This window comes from Necator americanus, chromosome I, assembly GCF_031761385.1.
Source record: "Necator americanus strain Aroian chromosome I, whole genome shotgun sequence".
NCBI lineage: Eukaryota > Metazoa > Nematoda > Chromadorea > Rhabditida > Ancylostomatidae > Necator > Necator americanus.
In genome coordinates this window covers 15484341-15507220 of record NC_087371.1, presented here as the reverse complement: position 1 = coordinate 15507220, position 22880 = coordinate 15484341, and the positions used below count along the sequence as shown (strand labels likewise).

The 22880-nt window shown below is 43.1% G+C and overlaps 5 protein-coding genes across 7 annotated transcripts; all 5 read left to right on the top strand.

Annotated features, from left to right (window-relative positions):
• Positions 1–1012: 1012 nt before the first annotated feature.
• RB195_005655 (uncharacterized protein) lies at positions 1013–5184 on the top strand (the record flags this gene model as incomplete). Its single annotated transcript, XM_064178291.1, has 6 exons — positions 1013–1163; positions 1246–3104; positions 3279–3358; positions 3405–4075; positions 4968–5069; positions 5129–5184. The coding sequence occupies 6 exons, from the start codon at positions 1013–1015 to the stop codon at positions 5182–5184; spliced, it is 2919 nt and encodes a 972-aa protein (XP_064035356.1).
• On the top strand, positions 1503–3179 carry RB195_005657 (uncharacterized protein; the record flags this gene model as incomplete). The annotated part of the gene is made up of 1 exon (XM_064178293.1): positions 1503–3179. One exon carries the CDS (start codon positions 1503–1505, stop codon positions 3177–3179), a length of 1677 nt encoding a protein of 558 aa, XP_064035358.1.
• Positions 3448–4095, top strand: RB195_005656 (uncharacterized protein; the record flags this gene model as incomplete). The annotated part of the gene is made up of 1 exon (XM_064178292.1): positions 3448–4095. One exon carries the CDS (start codon positions 3448–3450, stop codon positions 4093–4095), a length of 648 nt encoding a protein of 215 aa, XP_064035357.1.
• A 1570-nt stretch (positions 5185–6754) lies between the features above and the next one.
• On the top strand, positions 6755–21733 carry RB195_005654 (uncharacterized protein; the record flags this gene model as incomplete). 3 transcript variants are annotated; one of them, XM_064178290.1, is made up of 27 exons in its annotated part: positions 6755–6800; positions 6904–7120; positions 7811–7932; positions 9536–9615; positions 9721–9796; positions 9879–10009; positions 10078–10212; positions 10486–10554; positions 10620–10719; positions 10803–10900; positions 11371–11460; positions 11628–11733; positions 11785–11906; positions 11968–12040; positions 12283–12386; positions 12444–12596; positions 12806–12930; positions 14456–14576; positions 15819–15998; positions 16075–16231; positions 16293–16391; positions 17661–17818; positions 18899–19905; positions 19962–20283; positions 20337–20536; positions 20581–20790; positions 21076–21733. In XM_064178290.1, the coding sequence occupies 27 exons, from the start codon at positions 6755–6757 to the stop codon at positions 21731–21733; spliced, it is 4959 nt and encodes a 1652-aa protein (XP_064035353.1). The 3 variants fall into 3 exon arrangements, with proteins under 3 accessions (XP_064035353.1, XP_013292735.2, XP_064035355.1); XM_013437281.2 differs by lacking the exons at positions 6755–6800; positions 17661–17818; positions 18899–19905; ... (2 more) ...; positions 20581–20790; positions 21076–21733 and having other exon boundaries at positions 6933–7120; positions 16293–16441; XM_064178289.1 differs by lacking the exons at positions 6755–6800; positions 6904–7120; positions 7811–7932; ... (20 more) ...; positions 20581–20790; positions 21076–21733 and having other exon boundaries at positions 19028–19905; positions 19962–20304.
• RB195_005653 (uncharacterized protein) lies at positions 21164–21733 on the top strand (the record flags this gene model as incomplete). The annotated part of the gene is made up of 1 exon (XM_064178287.1): positions 21164–21733. One exon carries the CDS (start codon positions 21164–21166, stop codon positions 21731–21733), a length of 570 nt encoding a protein of 189 aa, XP_064035354.1.
• Positions 21734–22880: the final 1147 nt, after the last annotated feature.

The window sequence follows — 22880 nt, the reverse complement described above, 5'->3', positions numbered from 1 at the left end:
CTAATTATGTGAAGAAGAACTCTTTTCGTCTACTTCGTTTTTTTGATGGCCTAGAAAAAAAGAATCAGCACCCGGGATGAAAGAACTCCAATGGATTATTACGGACTCAAACGAGTTGTATTGTATGTTGTAATTAAAAAAATACGAAACACAACTTCTTCAATCTGGCTAGATGTCATTCAGAAACGCGTATGATTGAAGTCAAATAAAACACGTAAGCAGCTCGAACTGACGTTCTGGAACCTGGGGTGAGCAGCTGCGCCACGAGACATTTCGTTTTGGCCCGTCTCTATACAGCTGGGTTAAAACGACCTGACGTTTGTGCAGTTGCGTGAGCGGTTGCAGTCGAAGCGGCACAGCAAGCCAGCGGGTGCGTTCTGGGGCCCCCGGACCCGCCGCTCACTCTCTGCATAAGGAGTGAACCTAACGATGATTCCACTCGACCGCAACCACTTCGGCTTAAATACACCGCTCCCAGCGCAGCCGCATGCGCAGCTCCACAGCGCTTGACGTATTTTCGATCCGACTATTGCATTCCCTAAACCATGCCGATGAATCTTAAAGTATGGATGCACAAATTATAGCCGAGGGAAGGGACAGTGGGAGAGGTGAAGGGAGGGGAAAGATTTTTTTGCTCGGAAGAAATTGTCTGTGGAGTCGTTAGGGAATGTACCTACACTGTTGTTTTAATTTTCATAAAACGATGAAAATTATTAGTAGCTCTACGCTTCCACCTTCATCTCGTTCGAAATATTCGTTCCCAGTTGTTAGAGCTTCATCCTTCCTTTTGGTTCTTTCCTTTCCTTTTTTCCTTTCAAAAATTACAACCTTTTTTTTACGCTTCTTACCTTTTCTCGCCTCCAGAAAAAAAAATTCAGCCTATATCCATATTAGGGCCACGTATACGAGTCTGATTGTTACCTGCACGTGGTGGCCCTGCTTTAACCAAACGCAGTCAGGCGTTCGAGTGTACGCATTGGGAACGTACGAGCTATATAACCTGCACTGTTATATGGCGGAAGCTTCCCATACATTGCAAAAAGGTGCTGTTGTCCAGCACACCGCCAAAGCCCATAACCTGAAAGGTCAACTGCCTGAAGGGAGCATGGAATCTTTGGCAACAACCATTCGTTTCCTCACGCTGAACTGCCGAACACTATCGAGTGAACTCCAACAAGCCGCTCTATCCAGACTTCTGCGATATCTCTGTGTGCCTTTTGCTGCACTGCAGGAAACACGCATGAGGGGCGTCCGTCATCAGCATCGAAAATTACACCATATACTGCGGCGATGCTGATGAGAACAAAGTAGGTGGCTGCGCGATAGCTGTGAGGAACGATTACAAGAACCTGGTGGAAGAATTTGGCTCAACGTCGTCTAGATGCGCTTTTTTACGACTGCGGGATCGCAGAGGACGTAAACTCTGGATCAAAGCTCACGCACCTACGGAAACCGCTGAGGACAACACTAAGGACGCCTCCTCTGATGAACTCCATGCGTTGATGTCTAAAATACCAAGCCAGCAGGTGGTCATTGTCGGAATCGACGCAAATGCGAAGATGGGACTCGAACAGCAATCCGATGTGCTAGGAAAATGGTACTATCCAGCGGAGCGCACGTCGGACAACGGTGACCGTCTGGTCGACTTGTGCGTACAGACGGGCCTCATCATCGCTTCCACGTTTAAAAGGAATCATCGACGCCATCAGCTCACGTGGCAGAGGTTAACCCTTTTAACGCCTGAAGAGCAGCGCAAGCGAAAGATGAGGACTCTTAAACTTCAGCTCGACTACGTTCTGGCGAGGAACATTCCTCAGTCAGATATCCGGAAATCTAGAGCTGTTTGGGACGTCGCGTTCGACTCTGACCACCGTCCAGTTCTTCTCAGCTTCAAGATACGGTTCCACAAGAGAAACCGAGGAGTTCCTCTTCAACCGAAAATCGACATGGCAGGTCTGAAAGACGATGAATGCAGAAGAAAATTCCGTCTACGTGTGTCTATTCATGTTGGAGTACGGACCAGGAAGAAGCTTAGCGATGCGGATTCCTTCACAAAGTGCATCCAGGACGCTACAAGGGAAACGCTCCCGGTTCTATTGCCGCGGAAGAAGTTCGCCTTTGCATCTGCGGAAACAAAATCCACATACAATTCTGTATGTGTCGCGCGCAGCGCTGGTGACTTCAACCAGAAAAAGCGTCTTAGAAGGAAGCTGCGTCGTGAACTGCAACAAGACCGCGATAACGAGTGGACGTCAAGAGCGATGGAGTTTGAGAAGGCGTGGGAGGACAGGAACCCGCGAAAAGCCTATGATCTACTAAAACAGTATAGCGGCAAAATGAAAAGATGTTCCACTTTCCTCAACACTGCCAATGGGGTAGCTGTTGGTAAAACAACCCTTCCAATTTGGAAGGAACACTTCAAGACCTTGCTGAACCGGCTAGCACCGTCAGCTCCTGAACTCGAACACGTTCATAAACCGACATATGCGGTTAACGAGGAGCCAGGGACCGAGTCGCAGGTCCTTGTCTGTATTCAAAAAATGAAGAATGGAAAATCTGGTGGAGACGACGGGATTAGCGCAGAAATGCTAAAATATCTTCCTCCGTCTGGGATTCGTGAGATGACAAAGATCATCCGCTCAATATGGATAGACGAAAGGATACCCGATTCGTGGAGATACGCTATCATAATTCCCCTCCACAAGAAGTTATCCGTCACGGACCCCAGGAATTATCGAGGAATCTCTTTGCTGCGTGTTATGTACAAGGTATTGGAGCGCATTATCCTGGACCGACTCATTAAACGTCGCGAAGAAACAACGCGCGACGAGCAAGCTGGCTTTCGTCCTGGCCGATCTACGATTGACCAGGTGTTCATCGTCAGGAGAGTGATCGAAATCTGGCAGCGGTATTCGAAGCCAATGCAACTGGCGTTTCTGAACTTTGAAGCCGCGTTCGACTCCCCTCACCGAGGCCGTCTTCTCAACGCGCTCCGCGCCAATGGAGTACCAGGAAAGTTCCTTCGCTTGCTTGATGACATGAATCAACGAACAACAACTGCTGCAGTTCGAACACCAGCCGGATGTACAACACCGTTTGAAGTGGTAACTGAAGTAATTTCGCAATCGACGATATTATGCGAAGAACAGTCGACCAGTGTCCTGCCGAGATTGTCTTAGCACCATCAGGGTGCCCCTTGACCGACCTCGAGTACGCCGACGATATTGTTATATTCGCGGAAAGCAGTACTTCAACATGTTGTCAACCTTGTATCGAAGCTGGCTGCAGCCTATGCCGCCTACGCCCTGATAAATGCAAGCAGATGTGGATCTCTTCGAGACCTCGAACGGGAATCAGGGTGGACGGACAACCGATAGAACTCGTCGATGAGTTCTGTTATCTAGGCTGTACACTGAAGAACAATGGCAGCTAGATGAGATGTTAGAGATGTTCAGCAAAGATGCGTCTGCATTTAACTCCTTAACGAAATGCCTGTGGTCGACCCCCATCACCAACGAAGTCAAGCTGCGAGTCTACCTATCCGCAATTCGCCCCATCATGATGTACGGATCGGGGACTTGGTCAGCACCATCAACGGTTATGGAGAGGCTTGACTGCACGGAACGAAAGCTGCTTAGACGGCTACTTGGCTACTTTTGGCCTAGGGTATGTCACAATGAAGATCTTTACGCAGAAATTGATGTGGTATACCGGCGGATGACACGTAGAAAACATCATCATCTTGCACCGCCATCGAAAGTGGCTAAAGTAAATCGTCTTCGCTTCTTTGGTCATATATTAAGGAGACCGGCAGATCGCTTTGTTCAGCGAGTTCTGAGGAGTTCGTCGAGTTCGAGCTGGAAGAAGCCACCTGGCCGAAAACGGAAGTTCTGGACTGAGGCGGTGAAAGAGGAACTGAGGACACTCGGCGTGGATAGGCAGTTCAGGCGAGACGTAAGGTTTCGCAGAATATGGAATAGCGACGAATGGATTGATTCTGTGCAAGCTCTCGCAGAAGATCGAGAAGGTTGGGCAGAGCTGTGTTCAAGGACGGCACACCTCGGCGAAGATGCGGGTAATCGCGTCAGGCGATGACATCAGCCCGCCGATTAAGTCAAGTGAGTCAAGTCACATATACACGGAACATCTATGTCTGGGATGGAGCTTTCACATGGACTAACAGACCGGCAGAGGTTTTCTACAACGAAAAAGACCTTCCTCGAATGCAAGCCGGGCATGATGAGGCTATCCTTCCTATGATCAATTGATTTTTATTAGTTATACTCGACTTCTTTCTTTTTTTCAAGAATTTAGTTCAATTGCTCAGGGGACACCGACTTGTTGTTTATGCGTAAATATTCGAGTAAGCCTAATCTTTTCTTCTTCAATATGAAAAATGTAGATCCAAGCAATCAACACTGATTTTCTAGTTTTTCCTTATGTTTCTCATCACACTACTAACAATACTGTCTGGAGTCGATCTCTACAGACATGGTGCTTTCGGATTTGACAAAATCACAATTGAAATTGGTTTTTCATTTGCTGTGGTTTGATCCTCCGTGCTCTTTCCCCTAATCCCTGATCTTCGTGCCTTCTTTTCAGTTTGTTGTATCTCTGATTTAATTTTTCGGGTATTTGAGAGCCCGCTCTTTATGGCCGTTGTAACTATATTATTTATTATATTGTTATTTATTTATTATATTATTATATATATTATTTATTATTATTATTATATTATTATAATCAATTATTTATAATTACGTGTTCTACATCACATACTTGTTTTTCATGGTCGACAACTGCATAGAAAGTGCGTATGGTCGGCACCCACCGTGTTCCTCCGTGTAAGCGCGACGCGCATGCACATCTTTCCTCCCTGGCATGCGCCGCTTCACGTTCACCTTTTGAAAATGATGAAGATGACTGGCTTACACCCTGACTCGTTCGTTATTCATCTCTGCTTCTAGTACTGAAGGCGAAAAATCTTTTAAATCCGGAGGTAAGAAAAGAAGACGTGGACGAAAATACGTATGTAACCCTTATTTCCTCTCATCTGTTGTCAATGTGCGGTAAGGGTCTATTTTTGTTAGTGATCTGTCTCTGCAATTACCAAAGATTTCTGTTTCAGTTGCTTTTGTCATTTCTGGATTAACCTGTACACTCTTTGACTTCTATAGAAGATGAAGAACGGAAATATCGAAAACTACGGATTATTTCTTGTTTTGATTATCATAAGTCTATTTATTAGAATAAAACTTAAATAACACCAAAATAGGTATGATTAACATCTAAATACAAATGCACTTTGCATTTATGGTGCACTCAAAGGCGCTAAACCCCCATAAGCGCTCCCTTACGCGTCGAGTTAAGATCGACCATTTGACGACTGGACAAGTTCTCCTTGCAGATAGGACGATGGAATTGTTCCCACCTACTATAAGAGAAGTAACCGTCGCAAGAGCGTGGGAACGGACGAGAGCGAGATTCATGAGGTTTGATAGCAGCACCTTTCGACGTGAAGAATTTCACTGATAATCGTTTGTCCCTAGGATCGTCGTAGGAGAATGCCGACGTATTCCAACGATGAACAATGGAGACAGCGGTCGACCATTATCGATGTCTATTGATTGGATCGCGCAGCGAATCTGCCAACAATGAAGCGGGATCACAACGACCTGAAGCCTGGCGCAATTATATAAGCAGCGTTTGGACCGAACTTCAGCCCGTTTTAACCCGACTGTGAATTCGTCTCCAAGCGCAGATTGCCATTGACGGCCGATTTTGTCTAACGACGAGGGAATATAGTAGTAGTCAAACTACTATTACAATACAGTAGTACGTCATAGTAATACCCTTCCGATATACTTCACGTCATAAAAGTTAAGAACCGAGAGACTAGCAAGAAGTGGACCTTCTTGAACCCTTCTTGAGTGAGAGTGGGGTCAAAACGAGGTGGCGTTTGTGCCTCTGCCTGTCCTACTCGCGGAGTGGTGGAGCACAACAGTTTACATCGAGAGGGACAGCCAGCACCACACTGCAGTCCGAGCGGAGCTAACGCTGCTTCCACGAACGATCCCAACCAAATCCTTATATACTTTGCACATGGATACTTGGAATTACCGTACTTAAATCGCTAATGAAATACCCCGGAAACAGCTTTAAGAACGTTTCCGATTGCGCTTTCATGTTTTTATAAAATGTCCACCCACCGCAAGAATATCTCAAGTGGTTTTTTTTAAAGGTAGCACCTAAGCCACGATGACGCACTACTTGGGGCGGGCCTAAGAACTACAAGCGTCCTTATCGCTGAGCAGTTGCCCCCGCTTACGATTGTGATAACTAAGTACAAGAACAGCTCAGATCATACATAGGTAACTGACTAAGATATCTTTCTTTGGGAGAAATCTTTAACTCGCGATGGAATTACTGCAATTTCATTTTTATCGCCATCTTATTCAAGTTCAGCGATATTTTTGCGCTTGTGATCGCGAGGAATCAGCTCACATTTGGCTGCTAGAGATAATAGAGACAAAAGAAAACGATTCGAGATGACAAGATGAATATTCTCTCCTGCTTACGTCTGTTACCAGAAGGAACCAGATTTTGAAGAGCGAGCTCTTGCGATTGCACTCCTATGACTATAAATATACGAGCTCTTGGTCATGCTATCTTTAGTTTGCTAAAAACCCAAAGGAGGGCTAAGCATTCCTCAAAAGTGCTATTCATGTGCGCGAAATAGACGCACATCTCTCCAATGATATCTTTGAAAGACCACTGTAGCAGCTTCCAAAGCGTATCAGGTCAGAGTTGTCATTTCCTTCCCATTCTGTGCAACATTTCGTCGTTATTGTTCCTTTTTTCGATCAGTGTGCCGTAACCTAAAAGCGAACGCAGAATTTCTAGGGTTAACCGCCTTTCCGCCAAGAAGAGAAATGTTGAGGCGTTTGCATCTTTTTGCAACTCGTTTCGGTTGTTTTACGGGTCGTGGCATCTCAATGTCGTCATCCACTTCTGTTTCATTCGTGCTAGGACGACAACGATGTCACTGGTCGCCGACGTTTTCGACATTTGCATCATCAACGTTTTATCGTCGCAACGTATCTACAGGGAGAAGGCCTTGGCATGTTTTATCGATTTCGTTCGTTTAGTTTTTTTTTAAGGTGTGCTTATCGCGTTTTTTTTTCACTCGGTGCTGTCTCCCTTAGAACACGTATATTCTGACTTGGTAGCACTCTTGCTATGTTAAAATCACAGTTTTGTGATATGCGATATTTTATTTCGGGAATGCCAAATAACAATTTGGAATGAATCAAAGGTGCCAATTTCATCGCTTTTCGTTCGAAAATGGGCTATTCTTGCGGGAAACTAACGAAATTCAGAAGTTTTCCCTTCTCAACAAATTTTACTTTTCGGATTAGCTTCGATTATTCCACGGAATTCGAATCGTTTTTGAACTCCTTATACGCTTCTTCTCTTGTGCTATTATTCGAACCTTTAAACACTAGTTCTTGCCAAAAAGACGGAGATGAAAATGAAGTTAGGCAGTGGAAATCTATATTTGAGAAAGAGCTCACGTTTATGTGTTGATCTTTTGTCGATCATGACTTTATGACTGTAGATAGTATGAAATAGCTTTTCAATCACTCGAAATTAATTCGATCTTTTGGATTTCTCAATTTCAAGAATTTTTTTCATATTTGTTTTCAGTTTTTTTTTTCCTGAGAACCGCTCATATTGCCAGTTAAATGCCGTAACTTTTGTGTATTGTATGCGTCAATTAGGGATGCGTTTTAAGCATATTTTCTTCTAGTTCATATCTGCCCGTTTTCGGTTGTCGCGTCATGAGTACAGCAGCACCTCTCGACAAATCACTTTACATTCTACCGAATGACTCGCCAGTTTGTCAACTTGACTGCACCGATGCTTTCAATGGTATGGTTTTCCTTTTTCTTTTTTCGCTACGTATTTAGTCTATTTATGATTTTTTCTTCACTATTACGAGTGCATACTCGTTATTACATTCTTATATGCAACTTTTTCATGACAGTGAAGGTAGGTATTGAACAAATTCAAATTCCAGCGCCATAAGTTTGAAAAAATCAATGAATTTGACAACTTGAGTTCAAACTTACTTTATCTGAGGCTTAACACTGATGAGTTTGAGCAGAAGGTTCAATAACTAATGTTATTTGTTGATATCCAACTCTTAATATGAACCTGATTTGGCTATATACTATGTTAAAGTGAAAAAGGTCCGCTGGAGATCTGTGATGATTTAACTTTTTCTTCTTACATTTCAGTTCTTATGAATAGTTGCAATTTTCGCAGTTTTTCTACTTCTCCAAAATGTATGTGTTTCAGTAATTAACAACAAAAGAGAAGGAGTAGCAGCGGAACCCCTTCGTTGATGATGTTTTCTTCTTCCTTGGTAGGTCTTGATTGGGGGACAGCTAATTGGTCATCTCTGCTATCATTTTTTTCATTCGATAACTATCAGGATGAGATAGTCATCGACCGCGATTGCGAAGTCCAACGGCAACTTGATAAACTTGTGATAAGCTAGTAAATGTGGCAAGAGCGTTCTATCTTTCTTATTGCTAACAATAACGCTCGCTTTAACAGGCACAAGTACTCCTTATAATCGTTTTCATTTTTTTTTTCTCAAATTCGTGGCTTATACATCATCTTCTGCAATACAATTATGGTTGGAAATGATTTTATTCTACTGTATTATGATTATGTCTCCTTTTGCATCCGATAAGCTACTGGTACATTCCAGTTTTTGTTATCCGCCAGGACAATAGTTTTCTTAATTTAACTACGTTAGAAACTGTTTGGCTTGTGCCAGTAAAAGCTCACACTGGTTTTGAGGCCGTACATGCGATAGTCGGACTCGGTGTTCTGACCCCTTCACTTTTGGACGGTTAACGAAAGGATTCCCTTTACTTTTTGGGACGGTTGACGGAGGGACCCCTTTACTCTCGTACCGTTGGCGAAGGAACCCCTTCTCTTTGGGACGGTTGGCGAAGGAATCTTCATCACTTGAGCTGGATCCCATGAGCCAGACCCCCTTCTCTCGAATAGGGTCCCACTCCTCTATATCGCACTTATATTTGACGCTTAACAAATGATTCTTTCGAAATTTGAATTGTAGGATGCAATTAATGGATGTAATAAGACTTCATCATTGTGCTGCTCAGCATATCTGCTCCCTCCCTTCATTGATTTTTTTCTTGATAGATAAACAATTGCTTATGTTGTTTGTGTGGAAGAAAGTTTGTTTGTAATTGTTATCTTGTTCTTGTGGTCTTTGGCGATAAGGTCATACGTGAATTCGGATTCCAGTGTACCATCTGGTCTTTTCTTTATAACCTTCGTATAGTAGTTCTAAACAAACCTTCGTTTGCTAATAGAAATTAGAAATAAAATGCAAGAGACAGTACCTTTTTATACAAAAATCTGAATTTGTTCTTTGGTGTATATGGAATGTTCTGTCGTGACTGTAATCTAGTAATTTCTATTCACTTTTTTTTAGCCTTGACTAATAGGGAACGGCAGTATGCTCATTACATGGGAAGAGCGTCGTATGATGGGGCGTTAGCAGTTTTTCTGCAGGTATTTCGGTTTTTCGTTTGTGATGAATGCGAATGTTTGGTTGACTTTAACGACTTATAAGTTTTTCTATTCTTTCATTCATTTCTCCTTACCGTTTGCTTTTAGGTTTCACCTGAATCTGCGGGGCTTTTCGCAACGTTCTATAGGCTATTTAAAGCAGAGAGCTTGGACAGCCTGAAAGGTACGTTCGTATACGTTGCACCTTTTCAGAGTATTTTTACGCTCATCCATCTCGTTGGATTACGTATCTCACCCTTCTCCAGCAAAGGCTTTAAAATCCGGATTTACCGATGAGGAATGGGAGGGATTCTTAGTATATGTTGCTGGATTTTACTATAATAACGGAAACTATCGTGGTTTTGGAGATTCAAAAATCATTCCTAGCGTCAGTGCGGTAAGCGTTTTTGTTGTTTTTGTTTTTATCGAGAGAGAGAGAGGAATATACAATGCACTCATTCTTAGGAGAAAATTGATGCATTGGTGCGTTCAGCTGAAGCCGGAAAATCCTCACCACTATTCATTAGCACGTGGGAGGCGGTGAAACCGTTAGTGTGTTCACTTGAAGAAAATCAACTGCACTTAGGCTTTGGAAATAAGGTATGGTCGGCAAAGTGCGTCATGAACTGATAGTTTTAGCGCCATTAGATCACGTTTTTGAGCTACTTTTTCTTCGTTCGAGTTAAGAACATTTCTCGAACGAAGAAAAAGTACCTCGAAAACGTGATCTAACGACGCTAAAACTCTTCTTATATGTGGTTTCTTTTTCGGGTTGAACGTTTTCTCTTTTTCCAGCTGTCAACTAAAAAAAGTAGTAGTCCTTGGTTTTCGCTCATGGCAAAGCTTTTAGTTACGTCTACACCTCGATTTTAGGGTGTAACTTGCTACCACAGCGAAAATATTACGAAAGAAGATGCGGAGAAGATTGATAGATATCTTAAAGTAAGCTACAAATATTTCATTGAACATGAGTCCCAAAACAGACCTCTAAGTGGTACTGTTTTTAGGCTAAGCACGTCGAGTCGTGGAACACTAGACTCTTTAAAGATTCAGAGAAGAGAAACGGTAAAACCCTATACAGGATCAAGTTGGCTAGCAGCAAAACAGGTACATCTATATTGTATCAGTCTCATCTTTACAAAACATATGGACATTTCTTGTGGCATTATTAAAATTGGAAGAAGTTTTAGATGGGGCCTCAGAAGAAGAATTTGAAGATTTCACTGTGCTCACTGAGCGCGGGGATTACTCCCCGTTGATGACTCGGGCGTGCGCGTGGCTACAGAAGGTAAGTATTTAAGAGGGTAGTATTATTCGTGCAGAGAGTATCAAGTCATCGGCTGCTCTCCGTTGCACCGGATTGATTGATAAATTTCATCGAATTACTTTGAAGTTTGCTGCTAATTAGTGGGATTGTTCTTTATTGAATTAATTTCTTCCTGATTACCTGTTCTTGCCATCTTTTCTATCTCTAGATCTCATTCGTTTGAGATATCTTTTCGAGCTTTCTTTAAAATGTCTTCGCTCGAGCTACTTAATTAGCGAAGGAGCTTTGGGTCATTCTGATGAGAGATAGAACACTTGAGAACTTAGGTGTTTTTGTCAACAGTGACTTGGAAGAAATTGATGTGTTTATAAAATAGTTTTGTTCAACTACGTTGGAAAGATACATTATATCTCGGAGTTCTGACTCATTGGGATTTTTAAGATTCTAGTTGTTGTTTGTATGCGTGGGTTCTCAAAATAATAGCTTTTTAGGCAGAAAAATCGGCAGCAAATGATAATCAGAAGAAAATGATCTCCAAATATATAGAGCATTTTACTGAAGGCGACATTAAGCATCATAAGGTGTGTGTTTTCGAAGTTTTTTTTTCAGTCTCCATATTTCAAGTGATCGTTTACTATGTGTGGCCTTGCTCTTCTCCAAATTTTTCTGAATTTTCTCTTCCAACATTCACGACATTCTCATTTGATCTTTGCAGCGTATACGATTCCGAAGAGTTCCTACTGTTTAGGATGGTTCACGTTTCTGGATTAAGGATGTCGAGCCAGTTATTGAAAGCTACATAGGCTTTATCGAGAACTACCGTGATCCAGCCGGGACGCGTAGTGAATTCGAAGGTAGTCACATTATACTCACTAGCTTCTCGAATTTTTACAAATTTGTTTGAGGCTTTGTCGCATGTGTAAATAAAGAAACATCACAAAAATTCAAAACACTGGTGCAAAGAGCTGAAGAGATACTGAAGAGATTACCGTGGGGAAAAGCATACGAAAAAGACCATTTTTTAAAGGTTACTATTTGTTTTTAATCTAATATTCCTTTTTTGAGTATTTATTTCTGTTTTATTTCAGCCAGATTTCACAGCATTGGATGTGTTGGCCTTTGCATCCAGTGGACTTCCATCGGGAATTAATATTCCTAACTGTGAGTGAATTTCTATTTTTGCCCTTCAGTATTTTGAATTTTTTTTTTCGCGCAGTTATGATGATTCATACAATTTAAACGGAGTATGGGTGTTGCTTATGTATTCTTATGATTGCTTAGTAGCGGTTCTAACACCTACTTAGTTTTAGCGTACATTTTCTGCTTAGAACCCAAAGATTAACCTAAAGAAGGGAGCTACCGGCAGCAGTACACTTAATAAAGTCATTATTGTATCATTTTAGATGATGATATCCGTCAAAATGAAGGTTTCAAGAACGTTTCGCTTGGAAATGTCATAGCAGCTACACCAAAACAGAAAATGAACTTTATTGACCAAGAAGACGAGGTTCGTGTTGTTTTTATTTCTTATGTGATAAAGATTGCGGACGATGTTTATTTATAGGACCTTATGCATAAATATCACAAGGACTCGTTTGAAGTGCAAGTCGGATTGCACGAGTTGCTAGGACACGGTAGTGGGAAACTGTTTCAGAGGAATAAGGACGGCACATTCAACTTCGACAAGGATACCAAGGATTTGATCACTGGCGAGCGGGTAGGATTCAATACTTTTCGGGCTCTTGGAACCAAGTTTAGAAGATGCTTCTTATTCTACGCTTGGTATCGCACTCATTGTGAGACGATGATTTTAGTCGTCAAACAGATTTTACAGACTATTCACATATGTGTGGAAGAGTTGTGGCGCATTCATTTTGAGACTATCTTTGCTCCAATTTAAATTCCTTAGACTGGACACCCCTTCAGGTTTCCAAATGGTATGAGCCCGGCGAAACGTGGTCATCGAAATTTGGTCCCTTATCAAGTGCATACGAAGAATGTCGTGCAGAAGCAGTAGGATACGTGCTATGCTGCGATAAAGATATTTTGGAGTAAGTCGAATTCTATTCTTTTTTTTTTATTAATTTGAGTTTGATTGATTAGAGCTAACAGAATTCTTGATCTCCAATTTCGATTTTCAATAAACCTCGGCATGAGAATGGTTTAGTATGTGTTCTTAATTTGATCTGGACGCGTGATTGTTACAATCCCTCATCACAGGTTAACGTTCCTCCAGTCAAGCAGAGATGGACAACTTTTTCAAGATACTAAATGAACAGCGTTGTAGTTCACTCGGAAAAAGCCTAAAGGAGAATGATTACCCTTCCTCAACGTCCAAGTGCATGTCTCAAGCGAAACCCATAGGACAAAATAGTACCGTTAATCCAGTAACAAGAATATCTCAATTCACTACCTTTTTGCTCACCTAATACGAGAGGTCGGTTGTACGAAATATGTTTCGCACAGCCACCTCCGTTTGCGGCGGAAAGAAGGAAAGACAAGAATCAAGCGAACTTGCTAGGAAAATTGCGGTCAATAACGGCTACAGACCAACGCGGTCTATCCGTTTATTTCCGATGAGGTTAGCGCTGCCATTCGGCGGTGTCTGAGGGAAGCAAATCTTGAAGAATCTGTAGAGATTTTACGGCTCCCCCAGCAGTCTTAAGCAAAGACTCATACTTAATCGCCTATTTGACCGCATTTGCAGTCTACCGTACTGCAAAGCATGTTCAGATAACAAAGGAGGTGACTGCATGAATTCTGGTGTTGTTCATCAAATTTCGTGTATGAAGTGCGGTAACGAATACATAGGGGAAAATGCTGAACCTCTATGTGTTCGAATTAAAGAACACCTGGACGGCAAAAGGAAATTACATAACTCCACGGCATTAAGTGATCATAATGTACGGCGTCATATCGGAGAAGATTTTGATGTTAAGATCACGATATTGACCTGTGCAAACCTAGTATTACCTCGTGAAAGGCTCTGGAATAGTTTTGGATCCATTCCAAGAACCAGAATATGAACCGCAAGGAGAAATGTCTCGCTCCCTATTTAAGGTTGCTATTTTGAGTGTGCTAGCCACCTTATGCCTAGCTGAGGCAAGAGATCCTTCGATACTAAGGTAAGCCTTACACTTTGACTTGTACTTTGAGACCCAACAGAAGACATAACATTTTCGTTGTTGGGGGAATAGGACGTTTGATCGTATAGTCACGTTCGATTTCTTCATTCGAAGGTTCTCGAGGAATTCTGTATCATATTATGAGGATCCTTTCTTTGTGGGTGCCAAAACTATAGCTTTTGCGGTATAGTTATGCAAATAAATGCTACATCTATTTGAAGATGCTTGAGTACGATACTAAATGATTCCGCAAAAGTTGGGCCGAACCGGGATTCGAACCCGGGACCTCTCGCACCCGAAGCGAGAATCATACCCCTAGACCATCCGGCCGCGGTCATCTGTCACCATTCACCTCGTGAATAGACATAATGCTGTTTCATTTATTTGTTTCGTCGCTTGAAACAGGCTATATTTAGGAGATAATATTAAAATATAGGTTATAGCAATTCAGGATATTTGGCTACAAAGACGAAATGGCTGAAACAGTGAAGTATGTGAATTGGCTGAATGAAATTCGTGCTGGATTACTAGCGCTTGAATTTTACTCACCAGAAGCCAAAAAATGGGGTCAGGTTAGTTCACATAGTTCGTTTTTTTTTTGTATGCTTGAATGATCGGGAGAAGTAACTTCGTGGCCTTAAATAGCAAGACAGTTTTGATAGTATTGTTGTCATTGATCCTATCTGGAGCTTGGATTTGTAGAAGTATTGTATCTTATAATATCATCTAAGTGCTATCGAATTTTCTAAATGTAAAACATAAGGATAGGAAGGATAAAGTGTTTCAGCGTTAATCAATCTTCTGGGGATGCGCCACCGCTTTCACTTCAATTCAGAATCGTTTGAGGTTTACGAAGGAGCAACTAGCCTTCAGTGATTTGCGAGGGCTAGCCGATGTATCAAATCAGTGTTTTATCCTCCCAGACAAGTCTGGTACCAACTTATCGACCCCGGAAGGATGAAAGGCTTGGTTGACATTAGGGTGGTTTCGAACCTCCTATCGATCCGACCGACTGCGTTACACCTGCCTTGATACAAACATGTTTTGAAGTATTTCTTTGTATGCGCGTTGTTTCGCTTTTATGAACCCACTTTTTGGCACGTAGGGTTGTACTCATTTTGTTATTCTTATTGCGATATAAAACCATGTACAAGATGATGAAATTATAAGGAGGAATCTGGAATTTGTTAAGATATTCAATAAGATTACTCCAAGTGAGTCTATATACATAATATTTAAATTGTTTTTATGACCTCATGGGAATGTTCTTGAAATAAATGCGCTAGCAAGCTAATAACTATAAGTAATTATATAACTAATTTGTAATATAATTAGCAAGATTTTTCTTGTTTGTTTCTATTACAAATACCTTAAATCAGAGGAGTAACATCACTTTACAGCAGTTCAGGAGGATTTAATAGAATGTAATATAGTAGAGTCAAAACGACATGAAGCACGGTGCAGTTTGCGTAAGTGGTTGCGCTCAAAGCAGTGCCAGCTAATACCGTTCATTGCTGCGGTTCGCGATGGTCCCACCTCGATTCCAATCGCTATGTCTACTGCGCCGCTTCGAGCGCAACCGCTTACGCAAACTGCGCAGTGCTACATGCCGTTTTGTCCCGACTATACCATCAAATCCCTATAATAAGCATCCCACATACCATGCCATTTCTCCTTTAAGTTGCTATTAATTCTTATCAATGTTCATGCTTTTTTATCACTGGTTGGTAGTAGGTTTTTGGCAACAAATTGTGTCTCATTTCAAAGAGTATCTCATTTTGAGTTGGAGAAAAATGTAAGCCTGTTTATTTTAGGCTCATTGTTACGCGCGTTACGTGCTAACTAAGGTATGCTTGGAAGCTGGACAAGGATTTGTGAGCATCACGGAATGTACTGGTGAAGATGGCAAGCCTGATCTGAAGTTCAAGCTTGATCGGACAAAGATTGATTCAGTTGGGCGGCCAGCAGTGAACGCTTTCTTAGCTAGGCTTCAAGTTGGTAGCTGATGTTTGGTTTGATTTAGTTATTTTTATACTAGACACCTATTCTCTTCACATAAACTGTATTCAGGCCTACAAGTCTACAGGAGATTTTGAAGGAGGCAGAAAAATGTTCGAGAGTTACGGCAATGTGTCAGAGCAAGAAGTACGATGGCGCGACATTTGCGTAGCTCGACGAAAGCCTCGAAGGTTGTTCGTGCAAGCAAATACCAAGATGGATGACAAAGGTAAGCAGAGAAATAAAAAGTGCTTTCGCCATATATTTTCAAATCTCCAACGTCATTGCAGGTGAAGTCACCTTAAGAACATATGACGCGACTGCAGCAGGCGTTATTCAGTCATTCGTAGAGCGTTATGAACCTAGCGCTATCGATGATCTCGAGCAGTGTTGGAGCAAAGACCGCATGTGGTATCCCCGTGCTTATGGGAGCCATTAGATAATAATTTTCGCTTAACTATCATGTTTTAATGTCACTTTTGCCTTAATTTATCATCCAGGTTGTTAGCATCTTTTTTGTATTTTGGAATACCTGTGCTTTGTTTTCTGTTTTGGATGCGTTTTAAAGTTTACAAGACTTCCTTTATTGTTCCCACGAATTACTGTTTTTCTCTGTTCTTGAAATTGAAAGAGGGAGCTTTTCTTGGCGCTTCTTCAGCTTTTGAACAGTAGAAAGTTGGAAATGGTGCTGTAGGATTATCGCTTGGGACCATAATGGGCTTAAATCATAAGAATTTCTGCCTCCTGTTAACCCGCTCAGCGAAATCGATCTGCTTCGCGCCTAATCATGATAAACACTCTGCTCCTAGCAGTAGTGTCGTTCGGCGCTGCTATGATGATCGTCCTACCATACTCTCAGGTTTCATTCTTTTTTAAAATGAAATGTAGTAAGTTCATTTTTAAAATACATCGGCTACGGATAATCAATTCATTATGCTAGAAACGGTGTAAAAATATAAAAATTCATTATGCTAGAAACGGTGTAAAAATATTGACAAATTGTTGAATTCTTTGCACCAGTGCTCGCAGCTGCAGTAGGGGCTCCTCCCCTGTCTGCGATGATGACCGCTTTAAGAAAGTTGTGGCTATGAGGGAAACATTGTGAGTCTATATTGTGCATCCACTGTAAATATCCAGAAATCCAGTGGTATTTGGGCGCAAAATGACCTTAGTGACGAATAGAGTGGTGGGATGCCGATCTGGACCCGTGGCGTTCACAGGTGGAGGAAAACGAAGTTTGGATCCATCTTCTCTACCAGGGACTCTTTTTTGTTAACGACCTTCCTCATTCTCATTCGAGCTCGAGAAGGTCAAGAAGTTTTAGCTTGACATCAGTAAGTAGGTAGTACATTTCTACCTGTATGTTGTCATGAGCAGTTTTCACTAGAACACGATTATTGTCGTAATCACCACAGTACTAGTCATTAATAGGAAGTCGAAATCTTCGAACTCCTTCTGAAAAGTCTCGAATAGATTCTTCTTATCGTTGTACTTAATACTGATTTGAGGAACACTAGGGGTAGAGCATGATGGCGACAATTTTTTCTATATTAGCCACGACTGAAGAATGTGTGAGTTACTGAACAGATAAGCATCCACTTTTGTGCTGTTCATGGTCTCATTTTTGAGAGGCGAACGTGGGCGGAGTTTAATTTCAGGGCTGCGCAATGTTGGCAAGTGTTGGAGAAATCGTCATGAAAAAGGCGTGTTCAGAGCGTTGGCTGATCTGATGGTATCCCAGGGGAAGATCACGTACAACACCGCTACTAACTTGTGTGCCAAAATCCGTCGCAAACCGTCGGAATTCCTGGAAGTGGTCAAAATTAAATTTTGAAAATAACATTAGAAAGTAAATGAGCTGCTGATTTCAAATATAGTTCGAGACTTCACTTTTGACAAATGTGTGGCCTGAAAACGGGCAAAATTTCCTCGTTAATTACTTTCACATTTCCCCTTTAATTACCTTCACACCTCCGCAATCCTGCCATTGGTATATCTCGCGGATACATCTCCATGGAAGGAAGGGATGTGCATAGGATCTCCGCTTATTTCTCGAAATTGGACAAAATGGTTATTACATCCGCAATCAGGAGGTTATTCAGAGCATTTTGGTATCCCACATCATATGTTGGTTCGAAATTTCCATTCTCTTCAGAAATTCACGAAGGTGCTCCAACCGAAGATTAATAAAAAGCCATACTTTCCAAGCTGTGAAAAATCTCCTTGGAAATTTTTCAGTAAACAACTTGTACTTGACATTAGTTTATATTGTAAGCTTCTAGCTTTAAAAATGTCTACTTTTTCCAGTGTCAAACTTCCAACATTACTAGCAGGTGATATTCTATAGTTGGAATGGTATTCGCGGCCCAGGCATGGTCTGCCAGGCATCTCACACCTTCGATAGGTGACTCCTCCGGTGATACGGCATCACAGAGAGAATAATGTTTGAACATAAATGAACAGTGAAATGAATGAACTACACAGTTCTTATGTGTATTTTCTATGCGAGGAAAACTACGCGAGCCACTGATGGTGTTCTCCGCTATGTCAGAGGCAACGAACATGATATTAAGATTTTCACAATCAAATTATTGAAATCTACTTTACAACTTAACGGCTACAGTTCGATTTCATCTGTTCTCCCGTTCCCCACTGTTACTGCATCCTTCATTCGCCGTGTGTCGAAAGAGTCCCAAAAATTGTTGAGAACTAACTGACTTTCACCAGAGCTTCAGATTGGATGACAGATAAAATGAAAAGGCAAAAGCGGGATTTTCAAACAAGCTTATAAGGATTAACAGTGAGTTTTAGTTAGCATAGCGTCGTGAGTGATTAATTTCTCGTAATAATAATTCACGGGCGACACACGCACGACTCGCCATGGAGACTGTCTCAGACTGTGTACTTACAACGCGAGAACAGTTTCCACAGACGCCGACCTGCTCTTCTCGGAGCTGCAGAGCGTATCAAATTTCACGTGATTGCTCTGCAGGAGACCAAGTGCAGAAGGAGCGACGTACGACAGATGAATGACGGTACACTTGTCATTCGTGGAGAGAAGGTTCCGTCGCGAAATGTAGGCGGTGTTGGTTTCGTTGTGCACCCATCTGTCGTCCATCTCGTCGATTCTCACGAGATCCTGTCACCTCGTCTGGCCATTCTTCGCCTCCGCCCTCTGCGCCAAAAATCCATCAGTATCATCAACTGCTATTCACCAACATCAGCAGCTGATGATTCCGAATTGGACGCGTTTTACGAGGAGCTGGAGGAAGTAGTCCACAACGAGAAGTCCTTTTACAAATTCGTTGTCGGAGACTTCAACGCAAAACTAGGAAAGGCCACAGAAGAGGAATACAGGATTGGAAGATTTGGACTAGGGGACCGGAATGAAAATGGCAATCGTCTCGCCGGGCTGTTGTCCGCCGCTCGCCTCTTTCATGGGAACTCTCTTTTCATGAAAAAAGATTATCGTCGGTGGACATGGGAATCGCCCAATGGCGCGACTCGTGCGGAGATCGACCACATACTCACCAACCGGAGGTGGTGTCTACTTGACGTCTCAGTAGTACCATCCTTCTGTAGTGGTTCTGATCACCGTCTCCTTCGTGCGAAAATACGACTTAGCCACACGATGGAAAAGAACATCTGCTATCGGCAACGAAGGAGAAAAGAAGTCGTCTACGACGATTGCGTACTCGAGGACTCCCTGTCCCAAGGTGACTGGCACATCGAGGAGGACCCAAACGTGGACTACGAGATGTTGCTCAGAGGATTACGAGCCTGTGCTGAACGTGCCTCGAAGTCGCGCACGACAAACTTGGATCGAATTTCGAAGACCACCAAGGAATTGTTAGGAAGAAGAAGGGCTTTGAGGCTTGATCCGAATGCATCGCACATTGAGCGGTTAGTAGCAAACACTAGCTGCAGAAAAGCGTTGCAGGAGGATCTTTGAAGTACAGGCAGAAGAAGATTCTAGAAGCAGCACAAAGAAGAACGAGTCTAAAGAAGTGCCGCAGGGACCTCCGCGAATATAATATTCCGCTAGCAACCTTGCTGAGCGAAGACGGGACTCGCACGTCTTCTCGTCGTGAGATGGAAGTCATTACGGAGAGGTTCTACTCGAACCTTTTCCGTTCATCAACTCCTGTGTCAAGCCCAATCATCCCCAGTGGCGATACTCCACCACGGATTCTCCCTTCGGAAGTACGAGTCGCTATCAAGAGCATGAAACCTGGCACAGCCCCGGACCTGATTTTATATCAGCAGACTTTCTTCGGGCTGGTGGCCATCCGCTTCATGTAATCTTAGCAGCGCACATGACATCCTATCTTCAGAAAGAAAGGATCCCAGACCAGTGGAAGACCTCGCGAACCGTTCTTATCCATAAGAAAGGTGACCGAGAGGACCTTCGGAACTACCGTCCGATATGCTTGCTGAGCGTGTTATACAAAGTATTCACCAAGATCATCCTCACACGCATATCTAGGACGCTGGATGAAGCCCAGCCTCAAGAACAAGCTGGATTCCGCCAAGGGTTCAGCTGCTTGGACCACATCCAGACCGTGTCGAGGGTCATAGAGGTTTGCCGGAATACCGCCTGCCCCTTGTTCTAACCTTCGTCGACTATGAGAAAGCCCTTGACAGCGTAGAAACGAATGCAATACTGTCAGCGCTGGTCGATCAAGGTGTGGACGCGTCGTATGTGAGGACATTAGCCAATTGCTACGAACGATGCACGACTAGGATACAGCTTTTCCACCGCCCTCTCACCATACCCATTGGAAAGGGGTACGACAAGGCGATACTATATCGCCGAAGCTGTTCACGGCTGCATTGCAATGGATAATGAAATCACTATCCTGGGAAGAAAGGGGCATACGTGTTGATGGAAGATTTCTTTCGAACCTTCGTTTCGCGGACGACATCGTTCTCTTTTCGAGCAGCACCAATGAAGCAGAAACGATGCTCAACGAATTGAACGAAGCAGGAAGAGAATAGGACTACGAATAAACAGAAAGAAGACACAGTTCATGAAGAACGCGCACTGCGAGGACGGAGGAGTACAACTTGAAGGCTCCCAAATCGTGGAAACTCCGTCATACGTATACCTCGGACGTTCTATGAACATGGAAAACGACTGAAGGAAGAACTGAATAGAAGAATGAGAGCAGCATGGGCAGCATTCGCAGCCGTCAGGGAAGCTACGGACCAACTGACGGACCATGATCTTCGTGCCCATCTGTTCGACTCGACAGTCCTTCCAGCGCTCTGTTACGCAGCGGAGACGTGGGCAGACACCGCGGCCACGTCTAGGAAGCTACTTACTACCCACAGAGCCCTTGAGAGATGTCTCCTGAAGTTTAACCGGCGCACACAACACCTTGCCGGTCTTCGTAGCTCCGACTTAAGAGGAATGTCCCGTCTTCGCGACCCAGCGGAATATGTATCGAAAGCAAAACATAGATGGGCCGGTCATATCATGAGAAGAATCGACGATAGATGGACTAAAAGAACGCTAGAGTGGATCCCAAGGGACGCTAAACGCCCCCGAGGGAGACCGCCAACGAGATGGAGTGACGTGTTCGCTGCACGGATGGACCAGCTGAGAGCTCAGCTGGATACGGCTCAAGGACCTCGTCAACGTCACTCACGAAGCTTGAGAACATCTTGGATGACAATGGCGAGGGAACGAAACGAGTGGAAGAGATGCTGGGGCCCGCACGTCGAGTGAAGACGGGCCATCTAAGTATCTAAGTAAGTAAGTAATAATAATTCGCAGTCGCATAATTTTTGCTCTAATTACTCAGCAGTGCTATCAGGGAAGTGAACCCGCACCAATAGCACCTACAGTGGGCGCCCCGTTTCCCCTATATAATCGTCACCGCACAACCTGCACGTGATACGATACACCACTCCTGATATCATGCAATCACCCTCTCTGCCATACGGGGAAACTACGCAGCTGAGAGTTGTGCAGAGTTGTGCATCATACACACGGTTACGTACCAGCTGAACCTTGAGGTTTGCTGGAGCTATTTCCACAACCCTCACGTCATTTTGTAGACCCGCTTTTCGTAGACAGCCCCGTACTGCTCTGCTCATATCATCAGATATGTAAGGTAAAAAAAAAAGATCTTTTCTGGGCCATCCACTACGTTGGGTCTTCGAGAGGGATACCGTGCTTATCGGGTAGCACCATCTCCAGTTGGGTACCCATTGGACATTGCTACTTTATGGGCCTCATTTATAGACCATGCTTTTTCCTGGCTACTTGATCAGACTCTTGCCGCCGTTCTGTACATGTTACCTATAACAGATTTTTTCATTTTACTGGGATGCGCTGAAAAATAGTGGATTAAGATGTTTTTGCTACTGGGTTTCCGGAGCCACCTAGTCTTCCATATCCCACTCCGCAAGTAAATGTGCACATTCAAGAAAGCCAACCAGTTGTCTATCGCTCTCTCCCTGTGAACTTAATGTGCGGAAATTGCTGGTTGAGAAGATTGAAGCATGTGTTAGTTCTGCTTGTGTAGAGCAGACAACGCAGCAATCATCTATGTAACGATAATACAGCAATGGTTTGCGGTCGATTATAGGCTTTTCGATCTTGGCCATGAAAACAATGGCGCGAGTGGGTGCCAGCCTTTGTCCCATAGCTAGGCCTCTAAGTTGTCGGTAGTATTGTCCCGACCATCGGAAAATAGAGTAATTTAGGCATTCATTTATCACTGTCGATGATCTATCATCTATGACATCACATTTTTGAACTCGCAAAATCTAAAATCTTCACCCCACTCGGAGCACACCGTAGAATATGTCATCCAAACTCCGAAGTAGAGGTAGAAGTTAGTATATTATCCTGCGTATCCGAGATCACA